The sequence below is a fragment of the Acipenser ruthenus genome, chromosome 1, assembly GCF_902713425.1.
Source record: "Acipenser ruthenus chromosome 1, fAciRut3.2 maternal haplotype, whole genome shotgun sequence".
In the NCBI taxonomy this organism is placed as follows: domain Eukaryota; kingdom Metazoa; phylum Chordata; class Actinopteri; order Acipenseriformes; family Acipenseridae; genus Acipenser; species Acipenser ruthenus.
The window spans coordinates 75,074,344-75,096,282 of NC_081189.1; the positions used below are offsets into that span (position 1 = coordinate 75,074,344).

General features: G+C 37.8%; 1 protein-coding gene across 17 annotated transcripts in view; it reads left to right on the forward strand.

Annotated features, from left to right (window-relative positions):
- Positions 1 to 6,447: 6,447 nt before the first annotated feature.
- Positions 6,448 to 21,939, forward strand: part of LOC117420716 (TRIO and F-actin-binding protein-like) — a 49,979-nt gene continuing 34,487 nt past the window's right edge. For 4 of the 17 annotated variants that reach the window (XM_059029773.1, XM_059029846.1, XM_059029795.1 and 1 more), the window contains exons 1-4: positions 6,456 to 6,630; positions 17,612 to 17,650; positions 18,915 to 18,977; positions 20,522 to 20,584. In XM_059029773.1, the coding sequence (XP_058885756.1) occupies positions 6,573 to 6,630; positions 17,612 to 17,650; positions 18,915 to 18,977; positions 20,522 to 20,584 (223 nt within the window). In that variant the 5' untranslated portion in view covers positions 6,456 to 6,572. Of the gene's footprint in view, positions 6,631 to 17,611; positions 17,651 to 18,914; positions 18,978 to 20,521; positions 20,585 to 21,939 lie in introns of all 17 variants that reach the window. The other 13 variants (XM_059029820.1, XM_059029791.1, XM_059029849.1 and 10 more) reach the window with 10 other exon arrangements.

The window sequence follows — 21,939 nt, forward strand, 5'->3', positions numbered from 1 at the left end:
ATACACTGATAAAAAGTGGTGAAAAAACAGAATTGACCATTTTTGAAAAACGGAATTTGCTAGTCCTAAGAATGGGAAATCAGTACCCATACAAATGGTACACACATGGCCATTAACAAAAGTGTCTGAAATTGCTTGTGGCACTGTGTGTTTCTGAGTACAAAGAAAGGGCGGCTGTGAAGCACAGTTCCTTCCTGAAGGTTAGTCTAAATCCTACTGCATTTCCTGGTACTATTTATACTGTTTATCTGCATTGGGCTATGTAATACAATATATTAGAATGACAAATCTGTGTAAAATGTTCCCAAAAGACAAATCATGCCATTGTCTTTGTCTGTTTTAAATCTGGGGCTACACAGTGTCTTAAAATAGTTTTGATTTGCTATCAAGCTTTCAAAAGGCATACTTTAAATTACAACGCAAATTGACTACTATTGTGTTTAAAAATAGATCTGTTTAGTCTTTGTGTGTGTGTGGGTCCTTTTAATTATATTCTAAGACCCATTATTGAAAGTGCAGAGCAGCACCAACAAGGAAACCTTTATTTAAAAAAAAAAAGCCAACCAATGAAAAGGATATGTAATCTCCAATGTCCCCTCCACAAACACGCCAATACAAAACCACACAATAGCTGTATAAGATAGCCAAAGGTAAAGCAGTGACATCACTAGGACTTGCTGAGATCCCTCTAATCATCAGAAACGTTTCATTTTAAAGTGGATGGTCTTTCTTGGTATAGTACAGTTGGACTTCCCATTCTTATGAAAGCTTAATACAGTAATATCCCATGCTTATGGTTTTACTGGTAACACTTTTTAAATCTATGAATAGTAATGTAATTACATTTGAATATATATTTGTAACAGGGCGAGGAGCCCTGTACAGTTATTTGTTTATTTATTTTTAGGACGGGGTCTCCCCCTCCGCCCCTGTGTTTCATTTGTGTTATTTTGTATTTGTTTTATGATTTTATGTATTTATATGACAGCGAAGCGCTGCTGGTTTTGTTATTGTTTTGTTTTTATTTTAAAACGTGTTCAGGCAGAGGCGAGATTGGTGCTCGTCCTCTGCCAGGAATAATTAATAAACTCGTGCAGTTTGTGGCCGAGGGGCAATAGAATAATTACTAGCCAGTTAAACCCCTCGGCCATGATATAAAAGCCTGCAGCTCTCTGCACTCAGGGTGGGTGTTCAGAGGAGGAACGAGAGCGAGCGGAGCGAGAGAGAAATAGTAATACAGGATCAGTGAAAGCGTTGGCTCAGCCTGACCTGTACGGTTTAGTTTTTGTGTTCGTGATTTGTTTTTGTTAAAACCTTTATTTTATTTTGTGCTCTGTGAGTAAGTTTCTTTTTGTTAAAACCTTTTATTTATTTTTGTATTGTTTAAATAAACACTGCACGCCTCTTCTTTTTGAACTGCAGGACCTGGTGTCAGTCTTTCCTTCCTGCTTCTGGCCTGACGTCACCACATGTCCAACCTGCCACAATATTATATAAACAGTAATAATACATTCAACACCTGCTGCACATACATGTTTTTTGAAGCAACAACACATTTTCAGAGGAATAGTTTAAACTCTATAATTACTTTACTAAAGATACTTGACTATTTTGTACAGTAATTAAGACACAGGCCCAAAAGCAAGCACAAGGAGGCAGTTGACTAGTCCAGTAGTACAGAAGTGTGTATGTGTATATATATATATATATATATATATATATATACACACAAAAATATACATCCTATATATAGGATACTTTTAAAGCGCAAGCTGTTCATTTTGTATTACTGTATTGTTGAGAATATTTGGGGTGGGGTTCCAGCAAGTGAGGTAAGGGGGAGTACAATGTCAGCAGTGGCAACTACACTCAGGCTAAACCAACTATGCCAGCTATATAAAAGAGCAACTAAAATGTAATGTTTCTCAGTTTTGCCCTTGTTTAACAGCACAGGTAATTTTATTAGGACACAGCCATGCAAGAACCACAAGAAAAGCAGAGGACAAGCAAAAACAGAGTTCAATGTTTTTATTTCTAAGATAAAATATGATTTTTGCATTTACAACTGGAGATGATATCAAATTGATCATTTTCCAGAGCTTCATAAAAACAGAGGCATATTAGCTAACATCAGCTACACAATTTACAGACTGCATTGTTCCCATGTCAGCATCACAGGTTGTAAAGCACTGAAGGGCACCTAAGCAGACTAGAACAATCCAGATTTAGTTACTGTACATTGGTGAATCGGAGATGTGGTTGAGGACTCTGTATTTTGTAAAGTATTCAAATCAAGTAAATTGGCACTCCAACTAAACACGGAACACACCCAAGCAAGTCCTCAATCTAACCTGCAATGCACTTCAGATATCGAGCATCGGGCACGTATTCTATTGGCTAAATAATCCCATTCTCACAGCTAACAAAAAAGGAATAGGATTTTCAATTTACAGGCTAAACAATCACATAGGAGTCATTCTAGATCTCCCTCTACCCCTCTCACTACAGGCAGAGCCAGTGCCGAGCTAAGAATGTAACAGCAGAGTCAACACATGAGCTACAAGTGCTATATGTGGATACACACCACTGCCAGTATATGCTACAGTTTATAAACTTTGCATACAGCTCACTCCATTTTACACACAAAGTAGCAGTTTGTCAAAACTCCTACCACTGCTCTTACTTTCCAGCCCGGCATCCACGCTCACACAAGCTGCTCATTATCCTGAATCTTAAATACACAATAAAGTGCAAAGAAAGCTTAACCCTGTTACATCATTACTGTTTAAAAAAAAAAAAAACTTAGAGAACAGAATGCATTTTTCACCTTTTTCCCACACAACTTGATATGATTCCAACAACATAAAAAAACGAGACAAGACAAAAAAAACTGCATAGACACTGCTGGGGATGTTTTGGAAAACCAAGGCCTGGCTGAAACATTCCCTTGTGTTTTGTTTCCTAAGTGGCAGCCAAATCCATTTTGCCTTTTTATTGAAATACTGAGAGGGGGTCCAAGACTGGCTCATTGTTTCCTACTCTTTAGGTCAAGACAGGATACAGAGCTGATAAACACACATTGTGGATCATGGAGGAAAAAATAAGCTTCTGTATGTATAACAGTGTGCTTCAAGGAGCATGGGAGAAAAACTTTATTGGATACTTGTGAAATGACCCTCTGTTTTCAGGGAAATATTGCCGTAATGGCTACATTGTTGGCACCCAGAATGGAATGTTCTTTGTCTAGAATTTTGATGTCATCATACTATACTTTTCTAGATTTTAGAAATGCACGTTCCAAGCATGGACTACCTAGAGGGGGTAGGCCAGTGCCAGTGGTACAATCACTGTAACATCGTCCCATGGGTCAAAATGCAAACGCGTCAAATTCACGGGAAATACTGAAGACTCATCATCTTACTGAGACAGTAAAAAGGTGACAAATACAGATGCAGTCACTTTATAGTATTTTCCATCATGCCTGTGCATAACCATTAATGTTCCAGTTTCAAACCAAAATTAGGCACTTTTATGTTTTGCAGACTTGAGAATTGCATTAAAAAAAAGAAAAAAAAATCGTATTTTTTCTTTTATATTCCATGTGATTGACGTTGCACTTTATAACTCATTATGGAGGGAAACATTCTCCCGATTGTGCAGCTGCATTTGTGCCATATAAAAATGTGAGAAACGTCATCAGTGTGTCCACCTGTCTGCGGTTATTACATAGCCTATATTGTTCTTATACAGTTCTACAGTTATGCCCCAATACAATGCTGTGAACACGGTTTATATTTTCTGTACTCTTAAGAATAGTTCATACAACGGTGGTCCGTCAGCCCCGTTGAGACTCGCTCATATGTGTTCGTGGGTTGCTTTGAGCTCCCTAGGAGATATTCAGATGCAAACAAGCCCAGTGCAAAGCTAATTTGATACGAATCAATTGCAAACTTTGAAATCAGTGACACCGTACATGACATCGTAGGAACCTGTAAAAAACCTGTAAATTGCAAGATGGTATTTCCTAACTTAAATTTTCAATTTACGCATTTTTTCAGTACCAATCAGTAACAATGAGAAAGCGTCTTCAAATTGAATTCGATAACTTCTCTGATCACTTTATGTAGGCTTTTTTCTTAGCTGCTTTTTTTTTTCTTTTTTCTTTAGGTCAAGTGATACGATTATAATAAAGAAGATGAAATAGTATTATTTTCTGAATGTACATTACATCTTTTCATCTGCAATTGGCAACACAGTGGGGGAAAAACAGCTAGTTTATTTTAAAAAAAGCGTATATTTTATTTTATAAGAACATAAGAATGTGTGTTGTTATTTAAAGTGAATGTTTTGTGTGCACGGTTGTTTTAGGTCGGCAGGAAAGTAATGCCAAATCACATGCTGAATGTGCTTGAGCTCGATTGAATTATTAGCAAGCAATCGAGCCCCGGCAAAGCTCAAGGTTGGGTATTCAGGGAGTGAGAGCAGAGACGTATGACGTGAGTGAGTATAACAAATACTAACAATCGCTTTAAACCAGCACGTTACTTGTTTCTGTGTTGGTTCACTGTTTTGTGTGTCTGTTTGTTTTGGTCATCGTACCTATTGTTTTGAAGTGTTTTGTTTTGTTTAAATCTTTTATTTAATAAAAGAAACAAGCGCATTTGCATCTCGCCCCGCAGTACTTGCCTGTGTGTCCATTCTCTTCCTGGTCTGACGTCATCATCCCTGCCACACAGTCTTTAAGATCAAAGCATCCTGCTGTTAAAAAAATATTTCATTTTATTTAAAAATATTTTAATATAAAATACTTTTCTTATAATAATTATAGTAGTTATAGCCTTTTTTGAAAATTAATTCATTTTAAGTTAAGAATCGTACATTGATGAAGTTCATATTACAGTGCTGTGATTCTGATCGTCGCAGAATAATCAAAAACCAAAGCACACAATAACTTACATAGTTTAAAAATAATAATAATAATAATAATAATAATAATAATAATAATAATAATAATAATAATAATAATAATAATAATTAAATTGAATTAGCAGTAGTGGTAGCATGCTGGCACAACTTTAGCACAGCAAGTTAAGGAATCTCTTTTGTGCTATGTATATAGCCAATGTAAAGAGACTTCAGGAAACCTATTCTGATAATGGGACACAAAAAGTATGTTTTTGTCCTAAATTATTTGAAATTTCAATCCATTTAATCCAAGAAGAGACACTTCATGCTATTTTAATATTTAAAATTATGATCCTTGGTATACTTTACATCAGGGGTGGCCAAAGTTTGCCCTTCCGGTTCTGGTCTTTGTTCCAAACCTGTTCTAAATTGTTTAATTGAACCAATTAAAACTCCATTGTAGCATAGTACCTGTTAATCCTGGAATCCAGGACCGTGATTGGACACCCCTGCTTTATATGATTACAAACTGTTAGTTTAACATTATAGTAAGTTAAACAAGAATATACAATTGGGCTCTGTTAAGTTTATAAACCTTGCTGAAAATGCAGGAAGGAAAACACACAGGCAGGTACTGCCGGGCAAAAGACATCCCGTGCTCCGTTTATTTCAATTACAAAAATAAATAAAATAGTCAAACAAAAAGCACTTGCTCACAGAGCAAAATAAAGGTTTTAAATAAAACAAGATAACAAAACACAAAATACTGTGATCAGGCTGGGCAGTAGCCTTCACTGATCGCACTGATTCTTTTTTTATTTTACAAGCCTCTCTTGCTCTCGCTCGCTCCTCCGAACACCCACCCTGAACTGAGAGCTGCAGGCTTATATGCAGGTGATTTAACTAAATAATTACAAACACTTAAACAATAATTCAATAAACGGCACCAGCCACATTCTCACGCGATGTCTGGCAGATACCAGCTGCTACCACCGCACTGTTATGATGTCAACATCCTTTAAAAGTAATGAATAACAAAAAAACAAAGAACATATATAATGAAGAGAACTGATATTTGTGTTATTGCATTAAATAACTGCAAATATTGTATTATGCCTCTCTAATATTTGTTATTTCTTTTGCATTTTGTTGTCTAACATTCAACACGTTTTCCTAGGCAATGCAATATTTTGTGAGGAACACTGGATGCTGCTGGTATTTATGAATAAACAGAAGTTTTGTGATGGACTGTGCACTAAGATGACAGAGGAATAAAAAACATTGCTGTACGTATTCATAATTGCATTAACGGGAAGTACTTGCTTTGAAATAGGGCAGTCTGTGTTGATGTTCAGTGTTTTTTAAAGCGTGTCAACCAGCAGCAAAATTAAGTGTTGCCAAAAATGTAATTATTTTAGATGCACAAAACAACAACAAGGCTAAATTTACTGAAGTTCCTGTAAATTATGGAAACAATCATTCTTCCAGTGGTTGACCTCCCAATGGGATCATGCATATTTCCTCCAGTTATTTATCCAAGGAAGTCCCAAAATAATCAAAAGAGGGCCAGGCAGTGAACACCTTTTCCACTTGCTAATTAGGCACTGCATCTCTGATAAATCTCATCTCATTTTGCTGGGAACAGCAGGGCAGCACCACTGAGAAACATGAAGTCCACTGGAACTGCATTCCTTTTGTTCATCTTTATCTCGAGCCTTGTTAACGGTAAGGATTTGGTGTTCATTTTTGTCATTACCCATGGGTAGAAACTACTGATGGAATATTTTTAGATCATGGTATAGAGAATGTGAAACTTTTTTTCAATATAAGCTTATACATTTATTCATGAGGTTTATGATAAATGTTTGTTTGATATTTGCACTAAATGTAGATTGCTATGTACGGCTTAATATTACGACGGTGATATATTTTTTACAGGACATTAAAACTGATTAGTACAAATGTATTCATTTTTCAGTTGCTTTTTCTGTGAATGATGTGTACAGTTGGTTTTGCTTTATATAAACCTAATTAAGAAGTGGTTACCAGTAATTACTGTCATAAGATATTGTCAAATGTAAAATGCTTGTATTTTTATTTCTTTCAATTTAGCTTTACAGTATTACATTAACTTTTGGGAAACAGAGAAAATGCCACATTTCTTAGGTAGTGTGAATAGGGCATATAGTGTTTTTCTGTGATATTGACAGAAAGGTGAGATGGCAAAAGGGGAACAAGCCTGTAAATATGGAGTTGAATAATATCTTCTTTTCTATCAGACTATAAATCAGTATTTTCAAATATATAATTATTAGATACTTATCTTCTAGGGATTTTTAGTACAATGCTTAAAAAGAAGATATATTCTTTTGCTTACACAAAGATTGTTTTGACCACTATATGCTAAGAAGTTACTTTTGTTTACTGATACCCCTAAGATAAGTGCATGTTATATTTGGTTTTGCAGTTGTTTAGTACCAACTGTATGTCTTTGGTACTTAAACTAATAAACTGAGATTAATCCACTTGGGATTGTTGTCCCTGCTCTTTGGGCAATCCATTTAAATTATTTGATGTTTAAAAAAAAAAAAAAACACTAGTAAACAAGTACCATAAAAATCGTTGTATAGGTCGCACTGGTGTAAAGTTGCTCCCTGCTTTTTAAGACTTCAATTTTAGGAAAACACCTTTTAAAATTCTTTTTTATTACAATTGATTTTTTCCCTCTACATGCTTAACATTGATTGTGGAAGGGTGGTGGGCAATTCACTGACACAAGGAGACAGTACTTTATTTGTAACGCCGCTCAGGTGCACTGATTTATTTCCACCAGTAGAGGGGGCTGTTGTCCGTGGTCTGGATACTGACAACAATAAACAGAACCGTGGTGTTACCAATATAGGTACTTGGGCAACTGCACATACAAGTTCTTGTAAATAATAATGAAAACCAAAAGCGAAAGAAAAAGGGAAAATAAAACACAGTAATAAAACTACAAACAAAAGTGCTGCTTACGCAGTGCCCCCACTGCCGCTAAGCCGGTCAGAAAGGGCCTCCGTCCTACGCTCAGTTACCCTATACACTGGGATGGCTGGAGTTCCCTGTATAACTAAACACGTCCCCTCGGGTATGTGATTATTTCTTTTATTTTTTCTCTTTAAATTATTTTAAGGCAGGCTGTTTTCCCCAGCCAGGCTTGCCTCGCTCTTGTTTTACACTGGCATCTTCTGTCAGTGTCACTGTGTTCCCAAACACGGTCACCCGAATGCACAACCAAGCGCAGTTCTTAGGGGCCGAGCAATCCCCCAAGGCCCGCCTCTCAGAGAAAGGGAAAGCCAACACACCCTCTTCCCCATCTCTCCGTGTCATCGCCAAGACCGACAGGCGGACCCTACGAGACTGCTGCCCTCTACCTGCAGTCCCACGCATGTGTCAGATAGTCAGTCAGTCAGTCCAGATCCCCCCATTACACTGATAAAGAAAAATACACAGGTTTAGTTTCGAAATAACCCTTGTTTGCAACATTTTATTCCATTAATAATGTTAGTGTTGTTTTTAAAAATTTCTAAATAATTGGTTCAAGTAAATTTAAGTGCATTGTCAAAATACTGTGCTCCCTCGCTATAACACTGGTCTCGGGGGACACACAATATGAGCGTTCTAACGAAGACCGTTATAAACGGGGGAGGGGGTGCTGCGGGACACATAACACACATCTGACTAAAATACAAAATAAAATATCTCCCTCTCTATAATGCACATACAGTGAAGCAAAAATGTAACTTTCTGTGAATTAACCATGCATAAAGCACTATTTTTTACAACAAAAAAGGTAACATTCCTACTCTCGGATCTTTTTAATTAGCAGTTTTTAAACTACAAATAGCCTGGCTAAACGGTGGTCGGGAGTTCAGTTCGAAGCGACAGACAAGCAAACCAAGTGCGAGAAGGAGAGCGGGTTGGGAGAGGGGAAGAGGGAATGGGCTCTCCCCAGGTTCGGCTGCTGGAGCGGGGCTGAAGCGAAGCTGAAGCGTCTCGTCTCCTGGAGAAAGCCGCATCTCCTCTTGCAGGAAAAAAGTTAATACATTAGGAAAGATAACCACGTAATAGGCCTAATATGTATTTAGTTATAAAACTAATGTTGAATAAGATGTCTGTGTTATAAAGTGCCAGCACAGCTTTTCTTCAGTTCAGATACTTTATCAAAAGGGAGAGACAGAAACGGAAGTTAGACTGAGAAGTTGTTTACAGTTTGAACAACAACGGTACTGTATTTACTGTAGAAATATTGTATGAATCACTAGTATAGGGAATTGGGGGACATGCTGTAGGAGCGTTATATCTGAGGCGCGTTATAACCGAGAGCATTATAGCGAGGGAGCACTCTACATCAAAATGTAGATATAATACTACTACAGTACTGTAAATTCCAGTAGTAACAGTACAAACCACTGATGTAAAAGCCATTACCATACACATACTTTACAAGTGTACCACTGCATTGCACTGACATGTATTACAGTATTATTATTAGTTTATTTAGCAGACACCTTTATCCAAGGCGACTTACAGAGACTATTGCTGCAGAGTCACTTACAAGTACGTCTCAAGGAGATTAAGTGACTTGCTCAGGGTCACACAATGAGTCAGTGGCTGAGGTGGGATTTGAACCAGGGACCTCTTGGTTACAAGCCCTTTTCTTTAACCACTGGACCACACAGCCTCCATTATGTATTAAAGTTATTAAAAGTACTCCATGCAAACAAAATGCTTTCTACATCGGGCCTCCTATTTTCTTTCAGCATTTTAAGTTTGTCTTTGTTTCGTCTCCAGTCACGTACTGTTTTTTCAGAATTGCGATTGCCATGCATTTCAGCAAATTCAACAATGCGCAATTTCAAACCTGTTGAGTAGCATTTTTGTTTTTTGTCTGACTGTCCTACTTAGTTTCAAAGACACCTGCATTATAATTAGGGCTTCTGATTTTCGGTTTTAACTGATAAAACCTGATAAAACACCCCCGATACAAAAAAAACTGAAATTGGTGGATAGCCAATAAACACCGGAAAACACCAGAAAAACTGTGGAAATGGTTGATCAATTCACATTGTCTTTACCCTTTTTCCATAAAAAAATAAAACCTACTACAAAAATAATAATAAATGCCTTCCTGACCTGCATCTATCAATCAGTGCGTTTACATGAGCATAAGAATTCCGATATTTTTCGGAAAACTAAGTTTTCCGAAAACTAATTCCTATATCAAAAGCCATGTAACAAGTCCTATATAGTCCTATATCAAGTCTGTTGACTCAGAAATGTCTTCATCTAGACAATGTGGGGAAGCTATAAAAAAGGCCAACAAGATGCTCGGATATATTGTGAGAAGTGTTGAATTTAAATCAAGGGAAGTAATGTTAAAACTTTACAATGCATTAGTAAGACCTCACCTAGAATATTGTGTTCAGTTCTGGTCACCTCGTTACAAAAAGGATACTACTACATGGCGATATGATTCAAACATTCAAAATCCTAAAAGGTATAGACAATGTCGACCCAGGGGACTTCTTTGACCTGAAAAAAGAAACAAGGATAAGGGGTCACAAATGGAGATTAGATAAAGGGGCATTCAGAACAGAAAATAGGAGGCACTTTTTTACACAGAGAATTGTGAGGGTCTGGAACCAACTCCCCAGTAATGTTGTTGAAGCTGACACCCTAGGATCCTTCAAAAAGCTGCTTGATGAGATTCTGGGATCAATTAGCTACTAACAACCAAACGAGCAAGATGGGCTGAATGGCCTCCTCTCGTTTGTAAACTTTCTTATGTTCTTATGTTCTTAAACACAGTTTTTGGAAAATGTATCGGAATATTCTGAAAGTCAGTTTTCGGAAAACTAACAAAATGTATATCATGTAAGCGCATTTTTTGGAAAACTTATTCAGATAGCGCACTGGACATGTGCAAACTTTGACCTTCATTCCTGCACGTGGTTTTAGAAAACAGAGAAAATAATATTAATCTGTAGTCAGTCTGCATCCATTCATTTGTCTAGTTAGGGATAAAGTAATACATTTGTTAAAGTCCGTATGTATTTGTTAATAGCCCATACTGAAGCAGCGAATGTTTTCCAGTTTTAAAATGACGTGAGAATTTGAAATAATGTCTGGAAAAGAAACTGGTAATATGGAACAGGATGAGCTGTTGGAAAGGCTGATTGCACATTGTGGGGAATATGAATAGAGGTATAGGATAGTAATCTTTGAATTTAAGACCTGACACTTCGATAAAGCACTATATTGGATTGGTCTCCGTTCTATCGCAGAAATGTCCGGTCTTCATCGTACTTAGGCTACTACAATACTTGGCATGCGAAAATATCCTGCGTTTTCCGAAAACTTCAATCCATGTGTACAGTTGAATTCTAATTAGATTTTCTATCGTTAATCATGTAAACACAGAAAACTGACGTTTTAAGAAAAGCAGTTTTCTGATTCAGTTTTCCGAAAACATTAGTTTTTCGGAAAACGCTTTGTCATGTAAACGTACTGATTGATTCGTTCTGTATACTTTAAGCCCGCCCCAACTATTGAGTGACAGCACATTCCTACATTTCTATTGGAAACTCCGCTTACGAGATTACAATCAGGATGCAGGCTTGTTAGCGGGATTTAAAGCTGTATTACAGTTAAGATACGGAGGATTTAAAACAGAATTGTGGCGAAATGTACAAAAATGCGTACACACAAAAACCCCAGAAGAATGTGCCCGTGACCGTAGGGATTTCGTTGTGGAAGACAGCAAAGGAAAGAAGGTACAAGTGTGCAAGTACTGTCAAGTTACTATACATATTGTGACAGAAAAAAAACAAAAAAAAACGCTTAGGCATTTTGGAAAGTAACCAAAAACACTAATTTCATACAGTATATCAAAAACGAAAGCCCTGAAAAAAAAAGATTTACATAAAACTTGAAAATAGCTAAAAATAAGCACAAAAAATACAATTAATAAAACCCGAAAAACAGAAGCCCTAATTGTAATATTGCATTACGGTTACAACGAACAGAAGACTTGATAAGTTTACTCGGCGTGCTAACCAATAGCTGTTTTGCAGGGGTGGGTTCAGTCTGAATGTTGACAAATCAATGGCTCAGGAGGGTGGGAATAAGGAAATTCATAGAGATGGACAGCTATTGTGTTAACAGTGAAGCAGTATAGCTGTGACAATTTCATATTCCGAAGATCGGTAACTTTAACCACTATTTTGTTTTTCTCCACGTACATGCACCTAGGTCGAGAGGAGGTCAGTTAAGAGTCTAAAAGCTTGTGTTTAACATTCAAAATGACCAAGGGTATTGAATAACTAATTCCAGTTTTTATTAGAGTAGTGTTTTTGTGTTTCTACCTTGCAACATGCCTTGAATGTCGCGGATCCTGCAAAAATAAAATCGGGTTGTTGACAGTTAAGTTTGTGTGAGCCATAACCATGGCTGTAGTAATCCCATTAGTATATTATTGTTTGTGGCACAGGTACAGTAGTTTAATAGACACACCAGTGCATACATCGCACCGGTGTATTAGTCGCTTCCCACTTTTAAGGGCCCCACAAAAATGCCTGGAATATCGACATACAACAATTTTTACGGTACATTCCAAATACAACTCTATAACAGCAGGCATTCCTTACAGATAAAATCCCACAGTGACAGTTATGTGTCCTCATCCAAGTCTTAACACACAGCTTAGAAAGTCATCGCTTTCTCTCCAGTTGTTATTTATGTGACGTAGCAGCACATAACACACTTTAGGAAGTGCGCGTCTAAAACATTGTATGACTTTAAAGGGTGGGTAAATCGTCTTCTCACATTAAAATGCCGTACAATTGACCAAAAACAACCTGGAGAATGTATCCGACGTAACCCAGCTAGCCGGAGTACATATATCGGACAGCGACGCCCCTCTGAAGAGGGCCCAAGATGTAGCCAACCCTCTAGTAGAGTGCGCAGATACTCTCCCAGGTGGGGGTAAGCCAGCACTGTCATACACCGCAGAGTGTCGTCAGTCGCTGCTTTAAGCGAGTAATCAACTTGGGAGGATCCGGAGATACCAAATCTATGGGGGCATGGCACACAGACATAGCCGCAAAATACACCTTCAATCTGGAAGGTGACCAACCAGCATCAATCAGTTCTTGCAGAAACTGCAAGATATCTGTCATGGGGCAAGAAACTGGGTCATGACTTCTAGTCAGACACCAATTCTGGAAATACTTCCACTTATAGGCATACAGCGACCTAGTGGAATCTGCCCTAGCGCTCTGCAGAGTACCCACAACCACGTCTGATAGCCCTAGGGCTGTCCAGCGGTCCAGTTCAGGGGCCAGACCCATAATTGGAACCTGCCAGGTTCCGGATGCCAGAGAGTGCCTCTCGTCTGACTGAGGAGATCCAGGCAAAGCAGAATCTCCCAGGGCTGGCCTTGTATGAGCTGGCATAGGGTCGAGTACCAGATTCTCCTGGGCCATCGTGGAGCCACTAGGAGAACTGTCGCTTTCTCTAATCGGACCTTCTCCAAGAAGGCCGGGAGAAACGGTACTGGCAGGAACGCGATAAGGAGCGTCCTGGGCCACTCTATGGGCTAGGGCGTCGATGCTGAGTGGACCGCTGAAGCGGTGGAGAGAATACCACAGGGGGCAATGCGTCGTCTCTGCCGAGGTGAAGAGATTGACCTGAGCCTTCCCAAACCATTCCCAAATGCGTTCCACCACCTGCGGGTGGAGTTGCCATTCTGACGGATGCGCACCCTCCATCGACAGGAGGTCCCCTTCCCAGTTCGCCACTCCGCAAAGATGTGTCACCCGTAGAGACAGCAGGTTATGTTGTGCCCAAGTCAGGAGCTGGAAGGCGATGCGATGCAACCCCAGGGACCGGAGGCCACCCTGGTGGTTGACATACACCACCACTGATGTGTTGTTTGCGCGGACCAACACATGTTTTCGCAGACTGCGCCCCAACCCAAGTTGGAGGCGTCCGTCGTCACCACTTGACGAGTTAACACCACTCCCATCCTCACACCCCCACGCAGGTGAGAGGGCATCCTCCACCATCGCAGGGCTGCAGAGCACGTGTGAGACACTGTCAGCCGACGGTGTCTGTTGCACTTGGGATGTAAGTGGAATGCATTGAGCCGTGCTTGAAGTGGTATTACAATCATGAAGTGGAACGAAATTTATTGGATATTTCAAACTTTTTTAACAAATAAAAAACTGAAAAATTGGGCGTGCAAAATTATTCAGCCCCTTTACTTTCAGTGCAGCAAACTCTCTCCAGAAGTTCAGTGAGGATCTCTGAATGATCCAATGTTGACCTAAATGACTAATGATGATAAATAGAATCCACCTGTGTGTAATCAAGTCTCCGTATAAATGCACCTGCACTGTGATAGTCTCAGAGGTCCGTTTAAAGCGCAGAGAGCATCATGAAGAACAAGGAACACACCAGGCAGGTCCGAGATACTGTTGTGGAGAAGTTTAAAGCCGGATTTGGATACAAAAAGATTTCCCAAGCTTTAAACATCCCAAGGAGCACTGTGCAAGCGATAATATTGAAATGGAAGGAGTATCAGACCACTGCAAATCTACCAAGACCTGGCCGTCCCTCTAAACTTTCAGCTCATACAAGGAGAAGACTGATCAGAGATGCAGCCAAGAGGCCCATGATCACTCTGGATGAACTGCAGAGATCTACAGCTGAGGTGGGAGACTCTGTCCATAGGACAACAATCAGTCATATACTGCACAAATCTGGCCTTTATGGAAGAGTGGCAAGAAGAAAGCCATTTCTTAAAGATATCCATAAAAAGTGTTGTTTACAGTTTGCCACAAGCCACCTGGGAGACACACCAAACATGTGGAAGAAGGTGCTCTGGTCAGATGAAACCAAAATCGAACTTTTTGGCAACAATGCAAAACGTTATGTTTGGCGTAAAAGCAACACAGCTCATCACCCTGAACACACCATCCCCACTGTCAAACATGGTGGTGGCAGCATCATGGTTTGGGCCTGCTTTTCTTCAGCAGGGACAGGGAAGATGGTTAAAATTGATGGGAAGATGGATGGAGCCAAATACAGGACCATTCTGGAAGAAAACCTGATGGAGTCTGCAAAAGACCTGAGACTGGGACGGAGATTTGTCTTCCAACAAGACAATGATCCAAAACATAAAGCAAAATCTACAATGGAATGGTTCACAAATAAACATATCCAGGTGTTAGAATGGCCAAGTCAAAGTCCAGACCTGAATCCAATCGAGAATCTGTGGAAAGAACTGAAAACTGCTGTTCACAAATGCTCTCCATCCAACCTCACTGAGCTCGAGCTGTTTTGCAAGGAGGAATGGGCAAAAATTTCAGTCTCTCGATGTGCAAAACTGATAGAGACATACCCCAAGCGACTTACAGCTGTAATCGCAGCAAAAGGTGGCGCTACAAAGTATTAACTTAAGGGGGCTGAATAATTTTGCACGCCCAATTTTTCAGTTTTTTATTTGTTAAAAAAGTTTGAAATATCCAATAAATTTCGTTCCACTTCATGATTGTGTCCCACTTGTTGTTGATTCTTCACAAAAAATTACAGTTTCATATCTTTATGTTTGAAGCCTGAAATGTGGCAAAAGGTCGCAAAGTTCAAGGGGGCCGAATACTTTCGCAAGGCACTGTAAATGGCAGTGTTTATATGTGATAGTGAAAAAGAAATAATAAATAAACATCAAGATTGATAAAGAAAGAATGTTTATGTATTGATTTATGTATTAATTTATTTCAATATTTATTAATGTATTCATTTATGTTTTACTTTTACCAAATATATAGGCTATCCTTCAGTATAGCTAATTCTCCTTCCTTTTTGTCCAGTGAGGACCATAAAATAGTGTTACTCTCATCAACCAGTATCGAGAGGAACCATACTTCCTTGCGCCAATAGGGACCACAATGAGCATTACACTGACAGGAAACCAACATTTTTCAGAGCTCTGAATCTCAGGATGATGATGATGATGATGATGATGATGATGATGAGATGAGATGACTCGAAAAATCTCCAAATTCTCCAAAATGTAAAAAAATAAGTCCTGAGAATTTTCAGCTGGATGATTTCCTCTTTCAAAATACTGCTTGTTTTCTCAACTAATCGTGTAACACTCACATTATAACACAACACGCTTGCACACTGAAGGTTATAGTTTCAAACCCCATGCATGCCAGAACCTTTTTTTATATTTATATTAAATAAAAAATATATATTTTTTGCAGGCAAATGTCCCATTTTAAAAACGTCACAATAAGTTCGTTCCCTAGTATATTTCCATATTGACAAAACAAGTTAATTGTCATTAACTCAGATAACCTGTAATATACATATGCCTGGATAAACATGCCTGGGGTCTGCAAAAATCTGCAAAAAAAATAGGAGAAAAAGGAGGACTTTTTATCTTACTTTGGCAACTTATTTCTCTTACTGTATGACAGGTATGGACTTTTTTTCTACATTTCACCTAATAGTGTTGGGAACTACAAATTAAAAGTGAAATGGTGCTTTTGGCTAATTTTCTTTTGCTGCACCAATACCCTGAAAACACGTAAGTCCCATGTAAATTTGTGCCAAAAGTCTGTTATCTTTATGATGGAACCAGTGACATAATCCAGACTTGGAAATGTTGTTGATACTATTTACATGAAGATTAGAATGACTTGTGAACTTAAATACAAAATACTCCTGTCTAGAGTACCCTGTGACTTTACAACTCTGCCAGCCCCACCTATATATAGTTGAAGGGTCCCATTGTCACATTATCTGAATGAGGAAGGCTGTGAGAAAATAATAATGCAATAAGGGAGAGAATCCAGGATCACTCAGAATGATTGCAGAAATCATAAAATTGGAAGAAAAATATAAAAAGAAATGTAAATGGCTTTTGAAACTACTTACTCTTTAGAAATTCTCCCTTAATTCAATATGTTTTGCAAAAATTGGCAATTTACAATGGATTCAAATCATACTATCAGTCCTGGGAATTACATAACATTTTATTAAAAGTGTTATAAATGTTGTTTCTATCTACACAAAATAAGAAAGAACTAGCAGTCATTCCACATGGTACCTGATTTGTATAGATAAATATTACTTTAGTATGAAATTTGGATCTTCTGATGGCTGTTCATTTTTATTAATGATCCATAGGAAGTCTTATATAAAAGCACCACAAGCAGACACCTAAACCTTGGCTCAGCAAAAGTAGTCATTGTGACCCAGAATTACGATCAAGAAGGCTTTGAAGACAGGCCCAGACATCTCCTGATCACAAAGTTGAGAGTGTGGATATTGGGAGTTCCAGAGGAGAAGGACATTGCAGAAGAGGTCCATTGCCCAGGGCCCACAAAAACCTGGCGCGGGCTATGACATAAACCAAGGCTGACAAGTTTGCTTAGGATTAGGACAGTGTTTTGAGAAGTAAATTTCAACTACACATAAACACACATAAAAAAAAAAAACTAGTTATGGGCATAATATGTTTTATATGTTGAGGATTTATATGAAATGTACAGGATGTTACTTTTTATTTTTGTATTGCAGCGGCTGACACTATTATTGACATTAAGTGCAGGAAATAATAATAATAAAAAGCTGTTACTATGTTTTTATATAGCTGAGGAAAATACATCATCCATTTCGGCGACACACAATGGTATGTAGAGATTCTGTTTATTCCAAGTTTTGTGACTTCAGATGAAGCTACACTCTCTAAATACATCATAAAGACCCAATATGGAGGGCAAAATAGGTGTTGCAATCCAACAACCATGTTGGGGAGCACAGGCTACTTATGCTGAGGTACAGGGCTGATCTGTAGGAAGAAGGGACTAATGATGTCAGCGGCACTAATAATAACAATGTTTTCATAGTTACAATAACTGTTAGAATTACTGCAAATCAGTTTGTTGCATAGAAAAACCTTGCTTTAAGACCACTTCATTTCACAATTAGGGCGTCTAATTATTTTTACAGTCCAGATTCAACCTGCTATTATTGACATTAATGAAAGATAATCTTCAATAATAAGGTCACCCTGTATTTAGTATTCAGAGTTTAATTTTTTGTTTGATATTGCAGGAACTACAGACACCAGAGTGACTCCTATATCTGGAGCCAGCACAACTCCTAGTACGAGTGCCTCTGTGTCAACAATTAGTAGATTTGATTTATTATTGATCTATATTCAATGATAAAAGCATAGCCGCAAGGCATGGTATAGTAAAAAGCATTGTGAAAGTACAGTATTTGGTACATTGCATACAGTTGTGGTAACGCATTGTACAACATTCATTTTTATATAGATACATAGAAAAACCTTGCTTTAAGACCCCTTCATTTCACAATTAGGTGTTTAATTATATTTACAGTCCAGATTCAACATGCTATTAGTTAGTTTTATTTTTTTTGTTTGGTACTGCAGTAACTAAGCCACCTTTCACAAACAATGTGCCCTTGGTGAAAAGCAAATTGTATGCCAGCCAATGGTATGTAGAGATTATGTTTTTTTTTCCCCAATGGGGAAAAACATTTATTGTAGGTGCTTGTAAATAACAATTTGTTGTAATGCATTTGAGAAAAACAGAATATAAAATCCATAATTTAGACTTTTTTGTCTAAGATTTCACGAAGTTTATTTTTATATATTTTTCAAACTGCTGAGCTGCAATTACCGAGTGAATGGCAGCTGCTATATTCAGATGGAATGTGTTTTTAACATATGCTGATTTATTCAGATTTGTAGGTATATATATATATATATATATATATATATATATACTGCATATACACACACACACACACACACACACACACATACAAATATACACACACTACTGTAACCTCTACATCTACAACAAGCACACCTGCATCGGTAGGCTGCTGTTATTCAGGATGTTATTTTTTTTTATATCTTGCAGGGATTGGCCCCACAGATAATCCTGCATCTTCAACAACTGCAAACACCACTCAAAAAAACAATGGTAAGCTTTGTTCATAGGGCTGGGGTTACCTACTGTGTGCTCATGAAGACTTTGTTTACTATACTGGATGCCAAATTGGACGATTAATTGAATAGCCAGTAGATCAGAGCACACACATTTCCACATTTTAGATGGAAAAAAAACTATGTAAAGGAGAAAATATATACTGTATAATGGGAAATTTGGCTGGTATTAAATTTGGTGGATTTGCTACCTTGGGGGAGATTTTGACGGTTTTTGAATTACCGTTTTTCACAAAGGAAAATGCCACACAGTTTTGCATTTATACTTTTAATTCCAAAAACATTCAATGACATGTTTACTTAATGAAATCTGTCTGCTAAACTAATTCTCATTTAAAGTGACTCGTTATAGCACCTACAATGTCACTGCAGCAACTTGGAGAACAACAAAGAAGGCATTCTAAAAATCAGTTACAGTATTTATCATTCCTGTGTGGCCCATCATTGTAAGGTACAGATAACTGGAAAGGATAACTAACTGCAGTAAACTTTAACAATAAGCATTTGCCAACTCTCAGTTTTAAAACTAGTGGAATAATCACAGTAATGCAGTAATTATAAGACAGTAGTGCCACATGTGAAAACTTGAAAAAATAAAGCTGAAATGAAAACGCTTTAACTGAAAACTATGACTGAAAAAAGTGTAAAACCTGGTGACCTCAAAAGAGCTCTCAACCGTGTATTTTGTTACACCAGATTATAACTATTAACCTGTCCCCCTGAAACAGTCTTCCCCTGTCAATGTAAGAAATGCCACGTGTTTTCTATGTGGTTTTCCATACCTATGTATTTCTTACATCCACTGGGAGAGTGTTGCAGAGGGACAGGTTAATAGTAACAGGTTAATATCAACCAAGTAGCTGTTTAAAAGTGGAGCTCTGGTATAGCGTGTTGAGCTGAGTTTGCTATTTGCCAAACTGGACCAATAAGCCTTGGTGGAGGGGTGCTTGGTTCTACAGTCCTAACTGCTGCACACCCCTAGCTTCGAAGTGACAATAAAGACTGAAAAACATAAGAGATCATGAGTCAAAGGGACTTATGAGAAGGATGTTATGCTAAAGGTAAAAAACATTTTTAAAAGCTTTGCTTTTTACACCTTTAATGAAATAAACATTAAAATGGCTGGTGCAATAAATTTGAACCGTGTATGTAAACAGCACAGCACAATTACCGAGTGAATGGCAGCTGCTATATTCAGATGGAATGTGTTTTTAGCAGATTTTAGCTGATTTATTCAGATTTGTACACTTCATTTTTTCACATGATGAAGACCAAATGCTTTGAAATACTGACTTTGCATTTACTATACATATTGTACTAAATGAAGTGAAAGTACAGTGTAAATATATATATATATATATATATATATATATATATATATATATATACACACACACACACACACACACACATACATACAAATATACACACACACTACTGTAACCTCTACATCTACAACAAGCACACCTGCATCGGTAGGCTGCTGTTATTCAGGATGTTATTTTTTTTTATATCTTGCAGGGACTGGCCCCACAGATAATCCTGCATCTTCAACAACTGCAAACACCACTCAAAAAAACAATGGTAATCTTTGTTCATAGGGCTGGGGTTACCTACTGTGTGCTCATGAAGACTTTGTTTTTTCTATACTGGATGCCAAATTGGACGATTAATTGAATAGCCAGTAGATCAGAGCACACACATTTCCACATTTTAGCTGGAAAAAAACTATGTAAAAGAGAAAATATATACTGTATAATGGGACATTTTGGCTGGTATTAGTATTGGTGGATTTGCTACCTTGGGGAGATTTTGACAGTTTTTGAATGACCGTTTTTCACAAAGGAAAATGCCACACAGTTTTGCATTTATACTTTTAATTCCAAAAACATTCAATGACATGTTTACTTAATGAAATCTGTCTGCTAAACTAATTCTCATTTAAAGTGACTCGTTATAGCACCTACAATGTCACTGCAGCAACTTGGAGAACAACAAAGAAGGCATTCTAAAAATCAGTTACAGTATTTATCATTCCTGTGTGGCCCCTCATTGTAAGGTACTGATAACTGGAAAGGATAACTAACTGCAGTAAACTTTAACAATAAGCATTTGCCAACTCTCAGTTTTAAAACTAGTGGAATGATCACAGTAATGCAGTAATTATAAGACAGTAGTGCCACTTGTGAAAACTTGAAAAAATAAAGCTGAAATGAAAACGCTTTAACTGAAAACTATGACTGAAAAAAGTGTAAAACCTGGTGACCTCAAAAGAGCTCTCAACCGTGTATTTTGTTACACCAGATTATAACTATTAACCTGTCCCCCTGAAACAGTCTTCCCCTGTCAATGTAAGAAATGCCACGTGTTTTCTATGTGGTTTTCCATACCTATGTATTTCTTACATCCACTGGGAGAGTGTTGCAGAGGGACAGGTTAATAGTAACAGGTTAATATCAACCAAGTAGCTGTTTAAAAGTGGAGCTCTGGTATAGCGTGTTGAGCTGAGTTTGCTATTTGCCAAACTGGACCAATAAGCCTTGGTGGAGGGGTGCTTGGTTCTACAGTCCTAACTGATGCACACCCCTAGCTTCGAAGTGACAATAAAGACTGAAAAACATAAGAGATCATGAGTCAAAGGGACTTATGAGAAGGATGTTATGCTAAAGGTAAAAAACATTTTTAAAAGCTTTGCTTTTTACACCTTTAATGAAATAAACATTAAAATGGCTGGTGCAATAAATTTGAACCGTGTATGTAAACAGCACAGCACAATTACCGAGTGAATGGCAGCTGCTATATTCAGATGGAATGTGTTTTTAGCAGATTTTAGCTGATTTATTCAGATTTGTACACTTCATTTTTTCACATGATGAAGACCAAATGCTTTGAAATACTGACTTTGCATTTACTATACATATTGTACTAAATGAAGTGAA